The 23788-nt window shown below is 32.5% G+C and overlaps 1 protein-coding gene across 3 annotated transcripts in view; it reads left to right on the forward strand.

The window, feature by feature from the left end:
• The window catches only part of LOC143239845 (5-taurinomethyluridine-[tRNA] synthase subunit MTO1, mitochondrial), a 77206-nt gene that overhangs the window by 42217 nt on the left and 11201 nt on the right, over positions 1 to 23788 (forward strand). For 2 of the 3 annotated variants that reach the window (XM_076481418.1, XM_076481419.1), the window contains 5 exons: positions 2864 to 2994; positions 8222 to 8426; positions 17747 to 17909; positions 20617 to 20735; positions 21950 to 22046. In XM_076481418.1, coding sequence (XP_076337533.1) covers positions 2864 to 2994; positions 8222 to 8426; positions 17747 to 17909; positions 20617 to 20735; positions 21950 to 22046 — 715 coding nt within the window. The remainder of the gene's footprint in view (positions 1 to 2863; positions 2995 to 8221; positions 8427 to 17746; positions 17910 to 20616; positions 20736 to 21949; positions 22047 to 23788) is intronic. The other variant, XR_013021402.1, reaches the window with a different exon arrangement.

Genomic DNA, 23788 nt, shown 5'->3' on the forward strand with positions numbered 1-23788 from the left:
TATACTAATAATGGAATGACTATGTAAACCTGAATTAAAACACAAATGTACATGAAATATTGTCCATTTTAATTTTTCTTAATAAGGAATTCAGGATAAATCCAGAAAATTCTCATCCCAGGTAATTAAGAAACCTTTACCTGAACTAAGTGCCTGTAGCAAGTGTTCTGAATCAGCCTTCTCAACTGACTGCAGACACAGGAAGTGGGTTACTGGGTAACAGTCACTATCATAGTATCTTACATTGATTATCTCTTGCTCAATGTTGGTAGTATCTGTTGATCCGTCAGTCATAATGCCAAAGAATAATAAGGTGTGCAGACGAGATTGGACATTAATTCTAATTGTTTCTACAATATACTTCGTAAAGATAACTGCTTGTTTGTTATTGGCATAATGTTCTGTTAAGTTCATTCCAAAGTTGTACTCCTGCAGCAACAGAAGCTCTTGAAAATTGCTGAATGGTTTGGCATTCAAAGCCATATAAAGGGCAGTCCTGAACAGCACAAGCAAACAATCTTTCTCAGTGTAGTTAAGTTTGCTCAATTCTTTCTTCATGGGAGTTAAATCGGGTGTTTCTTTTGCTGTCTTAGCTTGACAACTTAGACTGTGGGTGCGACTGTTTTCATGCTCCTTAACAGCACTTGCTTTCAGATTGGAAGACCCTGTTATGAAGGTGTTCTTCTGCCTTCCACTACTTTGGTCATATTCCTGACAAATTGAGCAAACATCAGTCCAGTAGCATTATTATACTCCAGCCATATAAAGGGCAGTCCTGAACAGCACAAGCAAACAATCTTTCTCAGTGTAGTTAAGTTTGCTCAATTCTTTCTTCATGGGAGTTAAATCGGGTGTTTCTTTTGCTGTCTTAGCTTGACAACTTAGACTGTGGGTGCGACTGTTTTCATGCTCCTTAACAGCACTTGCTTTCAGATTGGAAGATCCTGTTATGAAGGTGTTCTTCTGCCTTCCACTACTTTGGTCATATTCCTGACAAATTGAGCAAACATCAGTCCAGTAGCATTATTATACTCCAGCCATGGTCGGTTTCTATTCCATTCATCCTGGAAACAACGAGTAGGCTTAGCGCCAGTACTAGCAGTAACAGTTTTTGCTTTAACATTTGGGCTTGGGTCAACAAGCATGGGTTTTTTTCACTCAGGGTTCCATAGTATTGTCTTTAGTCTTGCTTGTGAAGCGAAACTGAAATAGATCATGAGACTTTCCCGTTTTTTTACTATCAGATGCCATGGTCAGATCGTCGTGAATGTTTGGCAGTCATGTGACTATCCAGGGCGACACGGATAAAGCGACCTAAAAAGCGCATTTTGTGAGCGTTCACAACCGTTTTTTAAAATTTGCTTTTTTTTTGTCGTAAATTAAATCTTTGGGCTGTGCATAAACAGCTTTTGCCTCACTTATTTTTGAGGGGGCGATGTATTTGTGTCTGATATGTTAGGAATATGACTACTGGTTACGATGTCCAGTGAGAGATGGGAAAGTGCCAGTCAAATTTGATTTTTTAACGGACATGTCCGGCTTTAAATAGAAAATTTCAAACCCTGAGTTAATGTCTAAGTTCAACCATCAAAGGATATTCCAGTTTTAACTTGTATTAATCCAATGTCAAAATATGCTGAAATAACCTTGTGACTGGAAGATTTCATCTTCAAAATGAGTAAAGGGCTAAAGTGGATCATACAAGATAATTATTGACATACTGAACCACATATTGCTGTCATTACAGTATAGAAACAAAATAATCAATAATCTGGAATAATTCTGTTTTACTGGAGCTCATTCAGTCATTAATTTGCTATACTTTATAATAGTTTAAATAAGAGATCAAGATATCTTGCATTCTAAGAAACAGAACTTGTCAGCCTAAACTTATGAGTAGAACTTTTAAATAAATACTGTAATTTTTCAGCAACTGTTTATTTATTTCTACTTATTTTAACCAAACTTTTCTTCAAATTAGATTTTATGATATATTTTTGGAACATGCATGCACAACTAGATTTTAAAAAAACATTAAGAAAATTTCTTGGAACAAGATTAGTGTCTTGAATTTGAATTCAGTGTTAATACTGTACTGATCAGTGGTTCTGAGCATTGGTAGATATGTATTGTTTGTGGGCCCATTTTATATTTTAAACTTATAAGTAAAACACTGTTCAGGCCAAGTGGTTGAGGCACTCAACTGATAATCTGGGGGTCACCGGTTTGAGTTCCCATCACACCAAACATGTTCGCCCTTTCAGTCGTGGGGGTGTTATAATATGACAGTCAATCTGACTATTCATTAGTAAAAGAGTAGCCCATGAGTTGGTGGTGGGTGGTGATGACTAGTTGCCTTCCCTCTAGTCTGACACTGCTAAATTATGGATGGCTAGCACAGATAGCCCTCATGTAGCTTTGCTCGAAATTCAAAAACAAACAAATAAAACATTGTTCAACCCTTTATGTCCTATTGATTAAGGCTGGTAAAGTATTAAGTAGATGTATGTGTGTGTTAAACATATTTTTAACAATAAGCTACCAGTAAAATACTGTGGAATTTGAATATGACTTCATTCTTGTTTTTATTGTGATGTCTGGTGTGTATGGTCTGTTATAATTTAGTTCAACAGATTGGTGTGTATTAGCAATGAATACAACAAATGCAGTATGATAATCTTTAATACATTATGGCAAATTGAAAATTGCAAAGTAGTTGTGTATACTAAATTTTTCAAAACCTGTTTTTATGTACTTTAGTAAATTTAGGTTCTGCTTAAAGCACTAAACAGTTTGTTGAACAGAATTGAAAGATCTTTGTAAATACAATAATCTAGATTAAATGCTTGTATATGTTATGTAGGTTATGGTGTGGAATATGATTACATTGACCCTCGACAACTAAAACCAACCCTTGAAACTCTAAAAATCAGCAACTTGTTTTTTGCTGGCCAAATTAATGGAACAACGGGATATGAAGAAGCTGCTGCACAGGTGTGGTTCTTGTTATTGTTACATACACACTCACACTGGCCAATAAAACTAGAAACCTCTTAAATCTCCAGTATTGTGTTGGTCACCACATGTAACTAATGACAGCTCAAATGAACTGTGGCATGAAGTTCTTGAGGTGTTGGAGGTCAAACAAATCCATTTTACCACGTTTCTCCAGCAGTCCAATCTCCTTCATGTTCTTTATTTCATTTTCCAATGCATCCTACAATTTTTTATTGAGGCTAACATCTGATGACTATAGTTACAGAGGAGATGTTAAAGTTCTGTGACAGTTTCTTCAAACCAATCATGCAAACATCAAGCTGTTTAGATTATAGAATTGCCATCCTGGAAGTATCCATAACTATTGGGTTAGAAGTGAAGCACCACTTATTGTACTTGTTAAAATCCAGATATTCCTGGGACGTTACTTATTTCTCCAGTTATATCAGAAGACCTGTTCCATGCCTGTTAAACATTCCCCACATAATTATTCTACTGCCATTAGCCTGAAAATAGTCATGATACATGAAGAGTTTCTATTTTTGTGGACAGTGTGTGTGTATATATATATATATATAGAAATGTATTAATCTTCATTGTTAAACGCCTTGGATGCACCTCAAATGAAATTTTTAGTTGTCACTGTTATTTATTCATGACCTTGCAAAACAGTAGTTGTAGGAAGCAAAGAAAGGAATATTATTTTTCTATCTTGATATGATTGTTACTGTTTATTATATTGTCAAAATATGCATACTTATTACCTACTCATTCAACACTTGTGGGTTATGCAGTTATATAACAAGATCTTTCAAATTCTTTCAAATCCATACCAGTAATTTGAGGCAAACATTGAATAGCAAGATTCACTGCCAAAGGTGCTAATTTACTGACTGTTATTAAACACATTTTCCATGCTTAAGAAGTGCTTTAGCTTCCTTTTACAGTTATAATAAGTGGCTCATGAAAAACAGCCTTCACATGAAGTTCCTCATAAAGGAACCCTCAGTGCAAAATGGATATGCTGGCTTGAAGTTCTAAACTATCATTAAAAAGTTCTTAGTAATGGATTGAAACCAAAGCATTCACTTTTTTTTTTATAATGTTTCAAACGTGACATGGCTCAAGGAGTGAATAACTTTAGCAGTCATGGCTCATGCTAATATTCTATATTATAGCATTCCAGAGGTAATCTATTTTCTTGACACATTAGTTGTACATGAATAATCAAATTGAAGTATTTCAAATGCTCATTTCACCAGTTCTTCCAATAGCCATTCTTTGTTGAAGGTTTGTGAACTATTTTGCTCAGGACATTTTTGCTTTATTAAATTGTTTCCCTACAATAAATGTTTTGATATAGGGTGTTCCAGATGTAGTTTCTTCTCCACACATAATGTTGTGACACATAAATTGAAAACAATTATATTCTTAGTAGCCTAAAGCTTGTTATAATAAATGTGGGTTAGCTATGATGTTGCCTTACCTACTTTAAAAAGTTTCTGTACATGCGGTAGTGGAAGTCACATTGTTAGAGCACTTTCAGCATCTTTATAAGTTTTAATAATCTGTAATTATGGACTTAGCCTAAGATGGAGTTTACCACCCAGTTATGGCTGCACTCTCAAGCAACTTGACTCCAGAGAGGTGACATCCATCGATGGCAGCAGCATCTATGGGCCTTGCATTCACTACCAGGAACTTTCAATCATTTTGTTTGTAATATTCACAATACATATTCATTCCACATAGTGGGTATCATGTTTTAGTGTCTTATTTTTCATTCTTAGTTTCAGAGAAAAAGTATGGGAAAATGTCTGGTGAAGACAAAGATGACGGTGCACAGGACAGGTAGAATATTCAGCACCTGTCCTGTGAAAGTGGGTTTTCTCGGGGCACTCCCATTCCCCCTCACAACAAATTCTGAGGCACTTAGATTTATAGATCGCAGCCACTCTGTGGTCATGATCACAGGATGTTCCACTGATTATCATGGGGTTGGTTTGCAGCTTGCTTCTTTTTTGTTGGCGGGTTCTTGACTTGTCTACTTCCATTTTGCCACCTTTGTTTTGCTCTGCATTCTCACTCGATATTTTCATACTGCTCTATCTCACTTCATTGCCTCAAACAAGCCAAATTAAAATACAAGAAAACTCCCATGTACAGATAAATAATCTTCCATGAGCGGGGACGAAGAGGAACTACAACGTTCTTGAACACCCCTGTTGGGGAGAGAATCCTGCAGACTTCTCTCTCTCTCTCTAAACTAAACCCCTGCCAAGGTTTTGTTTTGTAGTTATGAACTAATTTCAAGCTAAGTATTATTTCTTAAAAGACTTCGAAATTTAAAAAAAAAAAAATTAACATTAATGAAAGAAAAATTCTTAAAAGATGGGGGGAAGACAAATAAGTTAAAACATTTCGAAAGAAGTATAAAATCATAAATGATGTTAAAAATTAAAAGAAGTTTTGAAAATGAAGATTAAAAGCAATCAAATAAACAAGAGAATTAAAAACTTTGAAAGAAAATGTATCAAGTTTATAAATCAGTTTTTTAAAAGTATGATAATCACTTTGCTTTTAAGAGGAATGAAGATAAAAACTATTGTTAACATTCTGTTTAAAGAATAATACACGGGATAACTAGGCTACTGAACATAATTATAGAAGTTCACCTAAAGGATATGATTAAAATTGCATGTTAAATAAATTTCATTTTATTTTGTGAATTTAGAAGTTTTGCATATACAGTTTAAATTTGTAGATTTCTCAGAATACTGCTTTGAGAGATATCAACACTCAGGATTGGAACAGATACTAGATTAGAAAGAATGCATGTTAGAATAGAATAGAATATCTTTGTTGTAACTTCTGACCTGTAAACTCTTTGATCATAGTAAATCATGAGATTCACATGCCAAGTTGCTGCAAGCAGGCCTGTTAACAGTTAAAAGGCATGCTTATCTAGTATATTTAACTCTTAAACAGCAGGAATGTTGTAGGTAACAGTTTACCACAGACATAAAAAATTGGGGAAAAATTTTTCTTAAACATAATATTTAATATTTTTGTTATGAAGTTCGAACAAAATATGAAAGAAAATGAAAAGAAAAGCATAATAAAGACTCACTTATTACAAGTACAAATATTTTTTAAGGTACGAAAGTCATGAAAACATTCACCAATGCACAGTACTATTCTACAATCTTTACACCAGGTAGTCACAATCTTTCACTTCTTTTCTTTTTGTATTGTATACACATACGTGACATTGTCTTTGTCCACTTTTTCTATCTCCTGAGGATGGAATGCTTTCTAAAAAGTGCTGAGAAAATTCTTCTTTTTCAATAATTATCAGAAACAGTAAGGCTATGTTTTCCTAAGAAAGGTTTTGTTACCCTTCCATACCTTTCCAGTAATTGGTAAACTACATTGTAACTAAACTGCCTCAATGATGTCTTCTTGCCAGTTTTTACTAGATACATGTTGTCAGAATTCAAAATTGAGATATTAATTAGGTGAAAAAAAGAGCTTCTTCTACCACTTCATACATTTAGGGAGGCAATCAATTTGTCCAATTTGCATGTCACTTTTGTCAGTTAGCCTCATGTTGATAGCGTAATCTAAAACCATATCAGGTTTGGTCATTGGTTGCTTAGTTTTGTAATCACCCTTTCCACTATATTTCATTTCACTTTTATGTACTGTACTCAGCAGAGTTGCAGGACATTTGTCGTTCTCTTGAAGTGCTAAAATATTCCCTTGCTTCTTGGTCCCAACATCTCCCTTCTTCAGGCATGTTCTTCTGATTAGTTCTAACTATTTCACTAAACCAGTCTTATTTTTAAAGAGAAAGTTTCATAAGTCTGGATTTGTATAATATTTATCAGTATATATGATCTTTTCCAAGGTACTCTTTCATCAATTGCTTGACAACTGATCCTGAACATCCTAATTGGGGATCTTTGGGGACATTGCATCACTTGGAGAATAGATAATCATATCTATTACAATTTCAGTCTCACAATCATATTATACAAAGATCTTTATTCCAAATCTATGATGCTTACTTGGAATGTATTGCTTGAAAACAATGCAACACTTGAATCAAAGATTCATTGATAACTACTTTTCACAATGGAAAAAAGATTCCTTAGCATTATTCTTCACCATTGTAAACACTTTTCGAACTTTCCATATCAATTTTTTGCATTCGGTTCTTTGTTATTTGTAAAGTGCAAATATCTAAGAATTTCCCTGAATCAATCTCAAGTAATGTATTTTGAAAAAATTTGAGTTCCTATAAGGGGATCATTCTTCCAATAATCAATCAATACATGCTTTTTTACATATAGCATAAGAATCACTGGAGCAAAGAAAGTGTTCATTTTCTCAATAGTTGTATCTTCTTATTTTGTGAAGTAAAAGGAACATTACTTTCACTTTCTTCAGAATTCAAGGATTTACAAAACTCATCATATCTGTTTGTTTCTTGTACAGTATAATTCATTATACTTTGATCAAATACAACAGTAAAAAAATCATATTCTTTAGATTTATCTATGAGCCTAAATTTATTTATATATATATATTTGTGAGTCCAGCATTTCTACTATCAAAAGAATGAACAAATGGATCAAAATTGTGACACCTTACCTGTTTGGAACCAATGGATTTTATTTCACTTCTGGATTCTGATTCACTATTTAAATCACATTCAGAGCTTGAAACAATTGAATTTGATGATGATGAAAAATCTGAAAAGTTTTCTTCTTCTTTGGAATAATTATCATGTGCTAATGCTTCAGTTTCATCTTTTAATAAAAAAACCTTTTTCACTTCATTCTCTTAACTAATGCACTCTTCTTTTTCTATTCCATGATTTACACTGAGAAGTTTACTCAGATTCAATGCTCTGAATAGTTACAGTTGCTAACTAATATTTTTAGCCTGTATCATCAGTTGATGATAGCTGTACTGAGTTCACAGCATGAAATCATCAATTGATGATGGCTGCAGCTTAAGGGTTAAGTTTTATATGTGTGTATATATGTGTAGATATGTTACATGTAGTGTGATTAACACATAACATTATTTCGTGCTGTCACTTATCACTTCTTGGAAGATATATATATATGTATACAAGTGTGTGTGTATGTACAAATTCTGTGTCATATATACTTGTGATACTCTACATTTACTTCATGTCTCTTTATTTTTGCAGGGCATTGTTGCTGGCATCAATGCAGCCTGTAAAGTGCAGGATCAACCCCCTTTCATTGTTGACCGAACAGAAGGCTACATTGGTGTTTTGATAGATGACCTCACAACGCTGGGTACTAATGAACCATACAGAATGTTCACAAGTCGTTCAGAATTCCGTCTTTCTTTACGCCCTGATAATGCTGATCGTAGATTAACTGAGAGAGGTAAGTCACATAATGATATAAGGTCCAGAAATTCCTATAAAACTTTTAGCAAAATTTTAAAATATTTACATGTAAAGAAAAGGAGAAATATGACAAAAAATCTGTAAAGTAACAGGTTGTTTACTATTTTATGTTTTGTAAAGTTATTTTACAGTAAATATTTTGAATAGATGAATGTCACATTCATGGAATATAATTCATAATATGTATAGTTAGCATTATTTGCTTTTTAGCATGGTACTTTCAGTGAATGTTGGTCATGGAAAATAAATATGTACATAATAATTTTCATCAAAAAAGTAAGTTTATACACTAACGGATAAGATCATGATAACTTTATTACATTATATGTAGTTCTCAGAGGACATGACTAAAATATTTGTGAGTTTGCTAGATATGTATTTCTTTGTGGACATTTGTATTATTCTTTGATACAAAATTATCAGTGATGTCCACGAATTGCCTTTGAATGCTCATTTTCCTGAGTTGTTTATCTATCTCCCTAGATGCTACTTTCCTATTGAATATGTGGAAGTCATGGATACCTTTCTAACTTTTAATTTCCATTTAATTTAATTTGAGTTTGCTTACTGCTCCATTTCTCTAAGTATTATGTTGATAACGTAGGAATGCTACATTTTAACTGAATGTTGTATGGATAACCTTGAGTTGTTAAATTAGCTAGTTGATACATTTCCTTGGGAGTTGTATATCATTTATTAATATTATGATTCCTTGTGTGGTTTGTAGATTTCCTTAAGCTCTATTTTTTTCATGGATGTTAATAGTATCCTCTGAATGCCACATTTCTTTGTGTGACTTGTGATTTGTTTTATACCACTAATGTTATAATTTCATATTGCTATGCTTAGTTGTTAAATTGGCTAGTTGATACATTTCCTGGGAGCTATATATCATTTATTAATATTATGATTCCTTGTGTGGTTTGTAGATTTCCTTAAGTGCTATTTTTTCATGGATGTTAATAGTATTCTCTGAATGCCACATTTCTTTGTGTGACTTGTGAATTGTTTTATACCACTGGTATTATAATTTCAGATTGCTATGCTTAGTTGAATGAGTTGTTGTCTAAAATATTGTATAAATAAATAATTTATTTCCACACTTCACACATTTATCTATATTTTTAAGAATATCACGTAAATAGACTCTGAATCCTTCATTATCATAAGCACATGGATAGGATAGTCTGTGGGATGTATAGGGAGAAAATAATTAGATAGTGCCATGCAGGGGCAAGGGTTGAGGATACAAGTGATATAGTTTGCCCCTGATGAAGAAAGATCCACTTTTCAAAATCACTTAGGCTATAGAATTTTCATTTCTATCAGGTGATATAATTAAGATTTCTAGCAATGATGCAGCATTTGTTGTACACATAGAAAGAGACTAATGGTATAGGAAAGGGTATGTCAGAGGACCTTATTGATAAATACAGAAGGTTGATACAGATATTTAAAGTAAAAGATTGTAACTTAATTGTATGAGAGGTACTATTGAGACATAATTACAGGGTTAAATTTATAGGTAGATTGGTAAGGCTGAATGCCAATCTTGAATTGCTTAATATGTAAGTATGAGCAAATTGTCTGTTTAAACTTGAAAGATCAGTTTTGGGAGTGGATGATTTACATATAGATAGGGTAGAAAAGCTGGCTTGTTTGCTAGAGTCATTAACTCAGCTGTAGGGACAGCTTTAACCTAGGACTAGGCAATGTTGAGGTCCAGAATAAATTAAATACTGAGAAAATAAGATGCAGAGAAAAGTGAAGTGTGGAAATAAAGTATACAAGTAGTTTTAAGGATATGCTAAATTATTACTCTTGTAATGCTAGAAGTATAAGAAACAGAATAGATTATTTTAGAGCACTAGTTAAAACAAAATATTTTGATATAATGGGAATGATTAAAACTTGTTTAAATGTAGACACTTTCTATCCCAGAAATTTCTTGAAATACATAGTTGTAGGTTTTTAATAAGTATAGAGTATGAGAAAGAGAAGAGGGGAAGTAGTATGTATCTAAAATGTTCAAGTTGAGATAAAAGCTACTAGTAAGAAGATCAAACCCATTCAAGTTTTTGTTCACAGATATAAGGTGAGAAGGCTTTTCATTAGAATGTGTTGCAGACCACCAGATGAAATGAATAACATTAATGAGAAACTCTTCAATTAAATTAAGATTTTATCTGTTAATGAGATTATAATTATGGGTAATTTTAGTTTCAGGCATGTACACTTTGAATGCTAGAGGGAAGACAGGTTTTTTACAAACTATTAAGGATGGTTTTCTTTGCTAATTGGCCAGGAAACCTAGTAGGAATAATTCTATTTCAGATTTATTGTTAATTTCTAATAGAAAAATGGCTTAGAGAGTGTCATGCAGGGGCAAAGGTTGAGGATACAACTGACAGAACAAGTGATATAGTTTGCCCCTGAATAATAATAATAATTATATTTTAGTTACAAACAAAAAAACTAATTTTGAAAGGATGTGACAAGAATTTTTTTTTGTGTGTGTGAATTGGGCAACCCCAATAATTGAAGAAATTTGTTGAATTTGGTACATTATTAAATATTCAAGATAGATATGTACCTTACAGGAAAAAATTGTTAAAACAAGTAAAAAAACAAGATGATTCCAAAATGAAATTAAAGAAAAACAGTTTAAATTCAATGCTGTGATGGAAGACTTTGAGGATTGTAGAAGATTAAGAGAGTTGGTGAACAGAAAATCAAAAGAGTATATCAATAAAAAATGGCTGAAGATTAAAAAAAAACAATAGTAAGGATTGTTTTAATACATTAAGAACCAGCATAAAGTCAAAATGAGAGTAGGGTCCTTGAGAGATGATAAAGAAAGGCTCATATTTGATGGTTGTGAGATGGCTGGGTTATAAAGTGCTACTTTTATCAATTTCTAATAATGAAGACTTAGGCAATGTTCCTTATTCTGCACAGCTCCAAGACAGATGATTGAATAAGATTATCACACTAAATTCTTAGTTTGGTAATAAAAATTGGGAAATTTAATGAACTTTTAAGGCTTCTTCTGAAGACTTTTTTTGCATAGATTTTGTAAGTTTAAAATTGGATATGTGAGTCACTTTTTTTTTGTATGTTCTCCATTAGTGGGCAGATAGATGTCAGAAAACTTGAAGTTGGCTAATGTTCCTACTCTATAAAGGGAAGTGATGAAAAATTATTCCAGTAATTATAGGGCTGTTTGTCTTGCACCAGTAGTGAGAAAAGTATTCGAAAGTATAATAAAAGTGATTTCACAAAGTTTCAAGTTTTTGATGGATAGTCATCATGATTTCACTAGATGAAAATCTTACCATACTAATCTTTTGATATTCTTTGAAGAGGTTAATGCTTATTTAGATAAGGATGAAGGTGTGGTTTGATGTATGTCAGCCTTCAGAAAGGACTTGACAAGCTACCACATAAAAGACTTATCAAAAGTTCACTTAGGCTCATTCAGTTACTTTAAAATTTTAGTTGACAAGTCAAACTACCTTCCTCTATTCTTGTCACATTAGTTTTCTATGTATCATTCACTTACAAACATGGTGCATATTATCAGAGTTGTATACTGCTCTTCCAGTAATCATTTTCTTCTTTTTTCAAAATATCCTCTGTTCTTTTTGTTAAAGTACACTGTGGCTGATTCAGTTACTCTAGAAACACTCTTCAACAGGATAAGTTATTCTTCTTTTCCTCCTTTTCTACTGTTAGTCTTACTCTACATATTAATCATTAGACATATTACTTATATCAAAGTTAACTTCATGTACAGTTCTGTACTTTATTTTAATTAGAATTTTAATATCCATACCAGCCGTCTTTAGAATACAAAGTTAACTTCATGCTGAATTTTTCCTTGGCTGTGACTCTACTGACTTCTGATGTTGTTTTTTGTCCTTTTCAGTCATCTCAAATTATTTGTATGTTTATTACTTAATCATCTGTTTACTATATTCTTGACATCAAAGAGTTGTAAACACAACTTCCAATAATCATCTGTTTTTAACTCTCTTGTTATAACAAACTAAACAATCATAAAATGTTCACTCACAAAATAAACTAAATAATAATATCTACACTAAACAGTCTTTTATATCACAACACTTGTATTAACAGAAATATTTAGTACAAGTCTACAGAGGTCATACATTCATTGCATATATTACTGGTTAGGCCACATTTGGAATATTGTGTTAGGTTTTGGACTCTTCACATTAGAAATGATATTGAATTGTTGAAAAATGGTTCAGAGGAGGGCTACTAGGATGATGCCTTATCTTGAAAAGAGAAGAGTTAAAGGGGATTTGATTGAGATGCTTAAGATTAAGGAAATTGATGCATTGTCTTTTTCTTCACATTTAATGGTGGAAATAGTAGGACTAGGGAAACAAATATAATCTTCAGTTAAGGTAGCTTTATTTTTCAAACAATGTGAAATGGTTTGCTTTCAGATATGGTAGGAAAAGTAAATTTAAGAGTTTAGGGGAAGGTTTGAATAATATTTGAAGTTTAAGGACTGGCTTTGAGTAGTTTTATAATGAAATTCCGTACACAGTAGATTTTTCACAAGAGCTGAAATTTTGTACTAATCTCTGCTTTATTAGATACATTACTGGCCATTCATAAGTCAGATGAGAAAATTTTTTCGTTATTGAATGTAGGAGGTTGAATTGTTTTGTAAAATCAAAATTATATTTGAATATTCTGTGGAAAACATTTGTTACAAAAGCCAAAAGTAAGCCCAAGTTATGTAAACTTATTACAGTTTTATTTTAAAGGAGTAATCCTTATCTAGAAAACATCATTAGGAATGAATAATGTTCTTAAAAGAACTACGTGACTTATTGTGGAAATTTAGTGTTTTTCTACTGTTATTACTGCACAACTATAGGAGGTACACAACATACAAGCAGTAATGTTAATATTAAATTCAATTGCACAAGATTTCCTTTAAAAATAATCCATTTTCTACCCTCCATTGTTTCTCCCTCTAGAGAAGATGGAACTGATACAGGACTTAGCTGTGCTTGCCATTAAATTTGGATTTTCTCACCATGACTTATACTTATTCCTGTTTGACTAGATGTTGTGTCAACAATTCCTTGCTTGAACATTGCCATAATTGAGTTTGTGGACATCTATATATTCTTGTATTTGTCTCTATAATGTATTGCTTCTCTCACTTTTATGAATCTATCAATTAGAATAACTTGTTTCAGACTTAAATATTTCTATCAAGTTTTAATTAACAAAACGTTCATAGATATGTTTATAGTATGTTAAACTGATATTTTTCTACATCTGTTGGAGTTAATACTTTTATTACCATATAGTAATGTTGTAAGTTGGTTGAAATAGTAAACGAAATGATGGGTGTGTCAGAACCATTCATTCACAGGTTGTTTGTTATTGGTTAGTGACATTTTCTTTTCTTCTAAACAAGTTAACATAAAACCATTGCTAATTAGTTGTATTTTCATATATTTTACAGTTCAAGATAAATCTGTAGCAAATAAAGATACAGAAAATTCATGGCTTTTATTTCATACAGTATGATGCCTGATACAGTTCATTACCTTCTCTCGCACGAATAGGTATTGTTATTCATTGCTGCTCCCTATATACAAAAAACTTGTTTATGCATGCCACAAGCCTTTTACCTTCCCTCCATTTGAAATGACTGATTCCAATGTGTCTCTCAAACGTATCGTCATACAACAATCCTTCACCAGTAAGAGCGTGTAACACTCTACACCATTCTACAATTATATAGTTTGGAAGTACTCATGTTCAGAGGTGTGTTTTTTCTTTAAATGCTTCACATTTGTAAATTTAATAGTTCTAATTTTAAAGTGGATTTCTTTATTAATAATTTTTGGTTATACTGCTGACACATTTTACTTTAAATTCATTTTCCAGTCTTTTTTTTTTCCTCATGCATTTGCACTTTTCTATGACATTTTTGTTTGATTCATAATTTGAAATGAATTCTAATGTTAATGTTACTTCGCCTCCTACAAGAACTTTTTCTTGGGCTTCAGGTAGGGGTGACCTGTCATTAGATTTATTAGTGGTTACCTGCTGAGAGGTTGATTGTTATATGGATCCAACCACCTTGTAAACTCATCCCACTTCATTCTAAACAAGTCAAACTTGTTTGGGCTGATGAAGTTTTAGATTTCTTATTCCACCAATGAGTTTTGCTGTATCTTGTTATGATTTGTGTTTTTATTACATGATAGTTCTTCTCCTTATTTAGTTTTCTGACCTTCCCAGATATTAAGGCTCATGCTAAACATTTTGCTTTACAATTGATTGAGGATGTTAGCATGCCTCACTCCACATGGGCTACTGATTAGTTTGCTTTGAATTACCATCAAGCTGGCTGTTCATTTCTATACTCTCAGCAGTTGGGATCTATTTTACCCATTTGAGGGAGCACTCCCTGATTTTCCTGTGCATTTAAATCATGCCCAATGTTCATGTCTTCATCCTACTCTTACTTCATTTTTACAGTATTTATCTACCATCTCTCTCCTTTCTGAAGCTATACACTGAGATCCCAAGGGTTTTTCAAAGAACAGTCTCTTTCTAATTATCTCCATATTGGCTCATTTGTCATCTTTTGATTTTGCTTTACACATGTAGTTTCTCTGTTGTTGGGATCTTCTGGGTTGTGATGTAACCTTGTCCCGTGTTTATTTGCTGTCCACTTATCTAAGTGGTTTACATATGGTCCCTTTTCTTCAGTGGAATGTTTTCTGACTATGTACCTGAGACTTTGGAATTGCTTATGGAATCCATGCATAATACACTACACTTTTCTTTTTGTAGCTTGCTTATTGCAGTCAGAACCTCAACAAATCTCTATTCCCATTTCCCATCCTAGTCCTGCTCAGCCCTTACCTGTTCCATTTTCCAGGAGTTCTTCATTTCATAATTTTATTTGATATCAATGGGTACAACACTTCCAATACCATTAGCTGTATGGTGGGTTGAAGTCCAGTGGGAGCCAGACACCATTTTGTAATGATTCATTTTAGTAATTCCACAGTGATTGCATATCTCCATCACCAAGGTAGCACCTGTTCTAAATTGCTGTTTTTTCATATGTTGGATCTTCTTTTGGGCCTGTACATATGATATTATATCACTATGTGTCATGTTCTGAGTGCTTTCAATTTGGTCATAAATCATTTTTCCTTTCCAAACAAAATCTGGTCAGTGAAGAATTTCTTGATCCTCTTATTTTCCAGTGGTTTTTCTTTCAGTGGAGTACTCCTCACATGGATGCCTTTGCCATATCTATTACAAATCACCTTTGTTTTTGTCTCTGGTGCCTCATCCTCTCATTCTGGCTGTTGACGCTTTCAGTCCAGATTGTACCCACAAATAATTATATGTTTATCCTTCTCATTCAACTTCTTCTCAGGGTGATTTCAATCATCCATACCACTCTGTATTAAGCTTTTTTGATTGCTCATTTCAGGCCAACTCTGCAGTAGTTTCTACAGCTTCTCCAGCTCCAACTTACCTGTCTACTACCTCTTCCTCTGTCTCCCTTCCTTCTTCATCAACCTCAGTCATCAGTACTTCATTCAACTCTTCCTGTCCTTTGTCCTCACATTTGATTTTTTTCTGGTCTTTGGTGAGGAGATCAGGCTTGTTTCATTTCTGGCCATTCTAATCATTCTAATCCACACTGTCAAGCATGTTAATTTGCATGTTGTAATTGCATAGTCACACAATGCATGCTACTGAGTTGGGGTGTTTCACAAGATTGCTGGTAGGTTTATCCTTGTGATAACAATGCTCCATAAGTTTTCCCTTCCTGGACTGTACACATTGATGGAATACATGGGTAAGACACAAGGGGATAGCTGCCCATCTGTGTCATGCCTTGTATTGAACAAATCAGGATGGTTTGCTTTTAAAAATAGAGTTTTATGGTCATCCCTTGCACTCTCTCAGGTGTTGACATTCCTCCAGACTCTCCACTTCATTTTGCTCCCCCTTACTATTTGTGTTAAAGAATCCAAACCACTTTTTAATTCAAACCCCTAGGTAATGGACCATGTAAGAATTTTTATGAATGTGATAATAAAATATAAAAAGAATAGATTTATAAAGCCAGTGAGTTGAGAGTAGAGTCATAGTGTTCTGCTGCTGTATATAACTGATATCCTTTAATGAGAAACATAAAAAAAAATGGAGTGAGACATCAAGAATTGCAGTTCATTCTTTTGATAAGGATTCCTCATCCTACTCCTACATGGAAGTCAGTTCCCAGTAGCCAGATTTTGGAGTTACAGTTGAACCAATCAACATAAGTCCTCACACCTGTATTATGGATGTCTGTATTCTTCATTAAGTTACACTCCATCAGTGTTGTGGGTCACGATGGAGGTACAGGGGATTATTATGATTCTATCCCTCTGTGTATCTTACATTGAGGATGTTATTGTTCATCAGTTGGTTCTGGTCAGTTTTACTTTTGAGGGAATTCGTTTATATTGTATAGACATCTTTTTTTGTTACTCTGTATGTTGGGTTGCCAAATTAATATTGTTTATCTTATTCATGTGTGCCCTTTTCAGGAGTCATGGGGTACAAAATTCCCTTCAGTCTCAAGAACTTGAGAAGAAAACAGTATGATCCTCTCTCCTACCACTGCCTGATGGCTGGATCTTGGATTGTAGGCGACTTGTCGTCTACACTCTGTCACACCCTAGCCATTCTATGCTTAAGGGCACATCAATTGCTTTTACCAATATTTATGTTTTTAATATTGTGTTTCATAAATATTGCATGGTTTGTATCACTGTCCAACCCAATCTTAGTTCTCTCCCACTTGGATGTGCTCCTGTATTCTTCCACCCACATATCTGACACCTTTCTCAGATGGATGAAGAGTGTATCTGGTTCAGAAGTAGTGTGATACCCCATGCCAAAATTAAATTATCTGTTCTCTTCAACAGTTGTAGCACTTTATTATTTAATTTCTTAAGTGCAATTGAAACTTTGTATTATCTATTATTGTTTGTGTTTTAATAGAGCACTCCTCAAGAAGTTTTAAGGTAAAACATTGAAGGTCCAATTGAAGAAAAATAAATTTAGTGTTATTCACTAGTATAACTTATATCTGAATGCTTACTGTTAAAATATAATTTAATCCACTTATTGTAAAATGCATAATTATATTGTTATTTGAGAAATTAACATAAACAAGAATGAGAAAAGTAAATGTCAGGTTTGTATGTTTGTGTTTCCAAGGTTACAGAGTTGGCTGTGTTTCGGAAACAAGGTACAAGAGATTTTGTGATGTGAATCTCCAACTAAAAGAAGCTATCCAGTTTTTAAAACTTCAAGTCAATTCAATGAATGAATGGAGGAGAAAAATTAAACTGGGAGGAACTAAAAGCCTCCACACTAAAACGTAGGTTTAAATATCTTGTATTCATTGCACTGCTTTTGTTGTTTTTTTTTACTTTAGATAATTACACATGAAAGATTTACATTTATAATGTACTTTGGGATATACAACTTGGAAATGTTGAAGGCCATGTTACTAAACAATAAATTACTGATAAAATGTTATTATCACATTTTCATTTGGTTGTTTATGCTGAATGATGAGTTTGATCTTTCTGAAAAAAATAGTATTGTGTAAGTAGGAATACATAAATACATCTGGGAACACAGAACAAACATTTATCTTTGTTGTGTAGCATGTAGCTGTTTTCTTTAAATGTTTCATCATGGATCATAAGCTATGTCATCCATTTGTTGACTTGCATTCAAAATTTTATGAATTTATGTCAGTAAGTCTGGAATAAATTGTAGATTATAATTGAAACTTTAATATTATATATGAGTTAATTTCTTACATTAGTAGTAAATATTAAAATAATACACCTAAATATAGATTTTAGTGAGTCACATGGTATGTTGAATACAGCACTAATTAAAATTAGAGGTTTGTAATGTCAAAATATTAAGTCTATAGTTTTGTACAAATTAGGAACTTAAATTACTAATATTGACAAGCTAGAATACAAAATAAGAACCTTGTATCTTTTCATTTTGCTGAAATATGGCTTGTGTACCAAACAATGTGGCTCTGTTCACCTCTTTCTGTTTTTGGATACAATTCCTTATACACATTTACTTCAATATATGGCATGTGAATAACCAATCAACAGCTTAGAATGCCCACTTAGTGGTTTTCTCAGCCCTTTTAATCTGTGAAAAGGCTGCCACATTCATTTGAACCAAGATTTCAAGAAGGTAGGTTGTGTCTTTACTCTGTTTGAAGTTTCATATTTTTTAAACTTAAATACATCTTAGTTACTAAGCTTAACAAATTATAATGGAATTCTGTGGTATCAGTATAGTTATTTATGATTTTTTGGGTTACTAAACTGTATTTAAAAAATCTTTAAAATTTTTCTTTGATATCCTTCATGTGCAAAATTTTAAAAGACTTAGCAACTGAGTTCAAAGGTCATAGCTAGAAGAGATAATTATTTGCTTTATTTATTGTTCTATGTGTCAAAAAAAAGAAGTGCCATAACTTATTTCTAAATAATAATAATTTGTATACATATATATATATATTATACATATATAATATATAATAATTTAAATGTTACTGTATAATACAAAATACTAGTCCACAAAAACACAGCCAATACTGGGTCAATTTTAGATTATTGGGTACAATAACATGAGTACACATGGACTGTATTAATGCAAGTTATATAAATGTTAGCCAGGAATGACAGGAAGGTCAGTATAATAATAAATATATGTAAGTTTATAATGTTATGAAACTTAAACTACTTAGACTAAACATTTGTATTTTTGTGTTGTAATATGTAATATATACTATTTCTAGTATTAAAAACATAATGTTTATTTATTTCATATTTTTTATGATGGTTATGAGATAGGTGAGTTGACACACTTCACATAAGGTATAGAAAATAATAAAATATAAAGTCTTACTGAAAACAAAATTTGAAATGTATTTAGGAGGGTTTAGGGATGGCACAAATAATAGTTGAGATTTTTGGGACAAAAAAGAGTTTTTATCATAACATGAAATCACTTTGTACTCGAACTAGTAATTAAACAGACTCAATATTTTCAAAAACAAATTTTGTGTATAATTTCATTAAAAAATCTGATTTTTGTATACAGAAATCTTGTAATCTGTACTAAAAGTCTGTCAAAATTTTTGAAGGTACACATAATTTGTAAAAACTTATAGAGTAAATACTTAATGTGTGTAAATGTGAATATGAACTCGTATATTATACAGAGCCTGTTGTGAAAGGGCTAAGTAACTGATACATGTGGTTGAAAAATGTAGTCTAATAATGAATAGTAAAGCCATAGCAACAACTGAAAGCATATTTAAATGAATATTTTGGAATTACACGTATTCATCTTCAGCAAATCTACAATGATAACAACTTGAACGGTCTTTTTGTGAATTACTAATATAAAATCCATGAATAACATTAGGAAATCATAAAACACTTAATTGAAAAAAGGAGAGAGAGCTATTTGAATAAAGCAGGGGGAATGAGTTTGAATCTCTCATGAGGCTTGGACTTTCATTCGTAACATGTAGACTTTCTTTAGTTTTTCTTTTTTTTACAGTAACTTTTCTTCACGTATGTATTTGTTAGAATGTTATATTTTGCATATTTATATTAAAATCTAGTGCCATGAAATTTATAGGTTTTTAGAGGCATCCATGTAGTTTTCATATCCTAAGTAGGACAAACAGCATTTCTTGATTGGTCAAGTTACCAAGTCAATGTACAAACTTTTTTTCTTTCGTTTCAGAAGTACAGTTTTGTTTTATTTAGTCTTCCATGGTGAATCCTTGAAAAATATTTAAATATTTAAAAAGCTTTTTTCCTGCTGTTTTTTTAAAGAAAATGAAAAGTTATATGTATGAATTTTTCATTTTGTAGTCATACATTTTGCTATATGTTAATATTTTTCATTTCCTTATCATGCAAGGAGATATTCTAATTTGCTGTATTATATGCTTTGACTTGATTTTCTGTATGATAGTTAAAAATATTCAAATTACTTACCTGTAAGTTTATTTTGTTTTGTTTGTCCAGAGCTTTTGAACTGTTAGGTCTCCAGGAAGTTAACTTGGAGATGCTTGTGACTATTTACCCTGAACAACTGCAGCCGCTACTTAAGAATGTGCATCTTGCCTCACGGCTTAAAATTGAAGGTAGGATATTTATCTGGAAGTAGACACTCAGTTATAGCAAAATTCCAACAATCCTATTTAGTACATGTTTAAATAAATTAATTAGAATTATTTATTTATTTGATTATCTAACTGTTACCAGCTTTGTGTAGACTTACTAGCATAAATATTTACAGAAAGAAGGTGAGTCCTGTGTATAAATTGTTAAATTCTGTTATCTCAGTTTTAGATTTCAATAAGCATACTGTACTTTAGAAAGTAACACAGTATTTCTTTTTTGTAAACCAACAAGCATTTGTTTCAATTATCCTATACATTCTTAGCACTGAGATTGTATAAAGCTGTTGGCATGTTTGCTTTCCTGTTGATTCATACAAGTTAGCCACAAACATTCTAATTAGTGTACTAGAAACAAGCTTCAAAACTTCAAGACATATCAGGTAAGCATTTAGTTAACTTTCTTTTTTTTTCAAATGACTTTGCACCAGCTTGCTTGTGATCTATGAATAATTACTGCTGGGTCCACTATCTATTTTACATACAAAATGAATCATTTCAATCAGTTGTTTTGTTCACATAAGGACATTGAGTATTCTACAATGCAAAAACATAAGATTACTCAATATGTACCATATGTGACTCCCACTAGTAGTGAATGACATTATATATGTCAGTAATTTGAAGGCTAAAATGATGAAACCCAAGGTTAAAGCAAACCTTCAAGGAATTTAGTTCCTGTTCATTAGATTAATAAATAAAACCAGATTCATAGAAGTAAATTTTAATCTAGCTACTCAGTTTAGTAAAATATAAGTAAATGACATCAGTTTGAAGTAACTCAAATCAGACATGACTTACTATAACAATGAAAATTAATGACACCAGTTTGACGGGATCAGATATGAATGGCAGCCAGACATAATAAATATAATGTTATGTGTGATGGACTAGAGGAGTGAGATGTAAATAAACTGCTTTGGATAAACCTGACTAAATTTTCAAATTTATGCAGAGGACTAATAATTTTAGAGAAGTCATTAGAGAAAGCTCACTGATGCAATATTTACAGCAGTAACAGTTTGATGAAGTTTTAGTCCAACAACATGTTGATGGAATAAAACTTGTGTAATAAGTACAAAGAGAAGCTAGACTACACTAAATGCTGCTAACAGTAAAATGTAACTAAAAAAGATTTTCAAAAAAGTCTTTTTAAACAAATAGTTTTTTTTCTTTAGCCCTTTATGATCAAATAGTTGAAGAGCAGTTTGCAGAAATACAACAGGTCAAGAAGGATGAGACATTAGAACTACCTGATGATCTTGACTACTTTGGGTAAACTTTAATTACCGCTTCATTTTTCTATCACTTATTTATGAGTGAAGCGATACTTATATTAAAAAAACAGTTTGAAAATTGAGAAGCTAGTTTTACTGTTGCAGTAAATATTTGTCAAAAATACCAAAAATAATTTTGCTTCTGTCAAATGAAGTTTTCGTTAGCAATAATGTTTTATTTGAATTTTTTGTACATCTCACAAGTTAGCTTTTACAGTAGTGTGGGAGTGTGTGTGTGTGTGTATACATATATATATTGTTTTGTAACTTTTGGTCAGAGTATATTATTAAATAATAAAACAATAATAACAGTTTATATGTAATTTTTGTTAGACTTACCTAAAACCTATAAAAAATAAATATGGAATACATATCAATATCTGTAATTAATTAAATCTGCAACTGTAATATATTCTCTGCTGACCAAAATCTTAAGGCCAATGAACATAAAGAAAAAATATGCATTTTGCATTGTTAGACTCAACCACTTATTTGAGTAGAGCATTGAAAGATGAAAATAAAAAAAGGGAAAATAAAAATAAAAATTTTTTAGCATTTAATGGGGAAAATGTGAACACTATGAAATTAACCTAAATACTAGCTGGTCAAAAGCTTAAAACCATACTGAACCAAAGTGTTAATCACTAAACACGTAACGAAATTTAGTCATTTGTGTTCAAGCATTAGCATTGTCAACATCTCCCACTGACATCTCCTGTGATGCATTGGGTAAAAACATGGCAAAGGCTAAAAAGTTGACAGAGTTTGAACGTGACAGAATTGTCGAGCTGCAAAAGCAAGGTCTTTCTCAATGTGCATTGCTGGTGAGATTGAGCATAGTAAAATTGCTGTAGCAAATTTCTCAAAAGACCCTGAGGGATACAAAATGAGGATTTCAAGTGGTTGGCCCAAGAAAACTTTGCTGGTGTTGAGCAGGAGGATTTGACAGGTTGTCCAGTAAGACACCAGCCAAATGTCAAACAAGATTAAGGCCCTTACAGATGCAGAATGCAGCTCAAGAACAATAAGACAGCATCTATGAGAGAAAGGCCTTAAAACCCGTAAATGTCTTCAAAGGCTATGCCTCCTTCCATACCACGAAACAGCTCGGTTAAACTTTGCTGAGAAGCACCAAACATGGGACGTAGAAAAATGGAAGAAAGTTTTGTTCTCTAATGAGAAAAAATTTAATCTGGATGGTCCAGATGGCTTCTAACATTACTGGCACGATAAGGATATCCCACCTGAGACATTTTCTATACAATATAGTGGAGGAGGTTCCATCATGATCTGGGGTGCTTTCTCCTTCCATGGAACAATGGAGCTTCAGGTTATACAGGGGTGTCAAACAGCAGCTGGCAACATTGGCATGTTGAAGAGAGCATCCTTATTGGCTGAAGTCCCTTGCTTCTGTAGAAGTGGCTGGATCTTTCAGCAGGACAATGCTGCAATCCACAATGCCTGCAGGACAAAGGACTTTTTCATGGCAAATAGCGTGATTCTTTTGGACCATTCAGCGTTTTTGTCCAAACTGAACCCCATTGAAAATGTTTGGGGATGAATGGCAAGGGAAGTCTATAGAAATTGATGTGAATTCCAAACAATGCATGATCTTCGTGAAGCCATCTTTACCATTTGGAATAACATTCCTGCCAGTCTTCTGCAAATGCTTATATCAACCATGCCAAAGTGAATGTTTGAAGTTATTCAACTCAGTACTGAGACATCTTGTTGGGCATT

Source organism: Tachypleus tridentatus, chromosome 13 (assembly GCF_004210375.1).
Source record: "Tachypleus tridentatus isolate NWPU-2018 chromosome 13, ASM421037v1, whole genome shotgun sequence".
In the NCBI taxonomy this organism is placed as follows: Eukaryota; Metazoa; Arthropoda; class Merostomata; order Xiphosura; family Limulidae; genus Tachypleus; species Tachypleus tridentatus.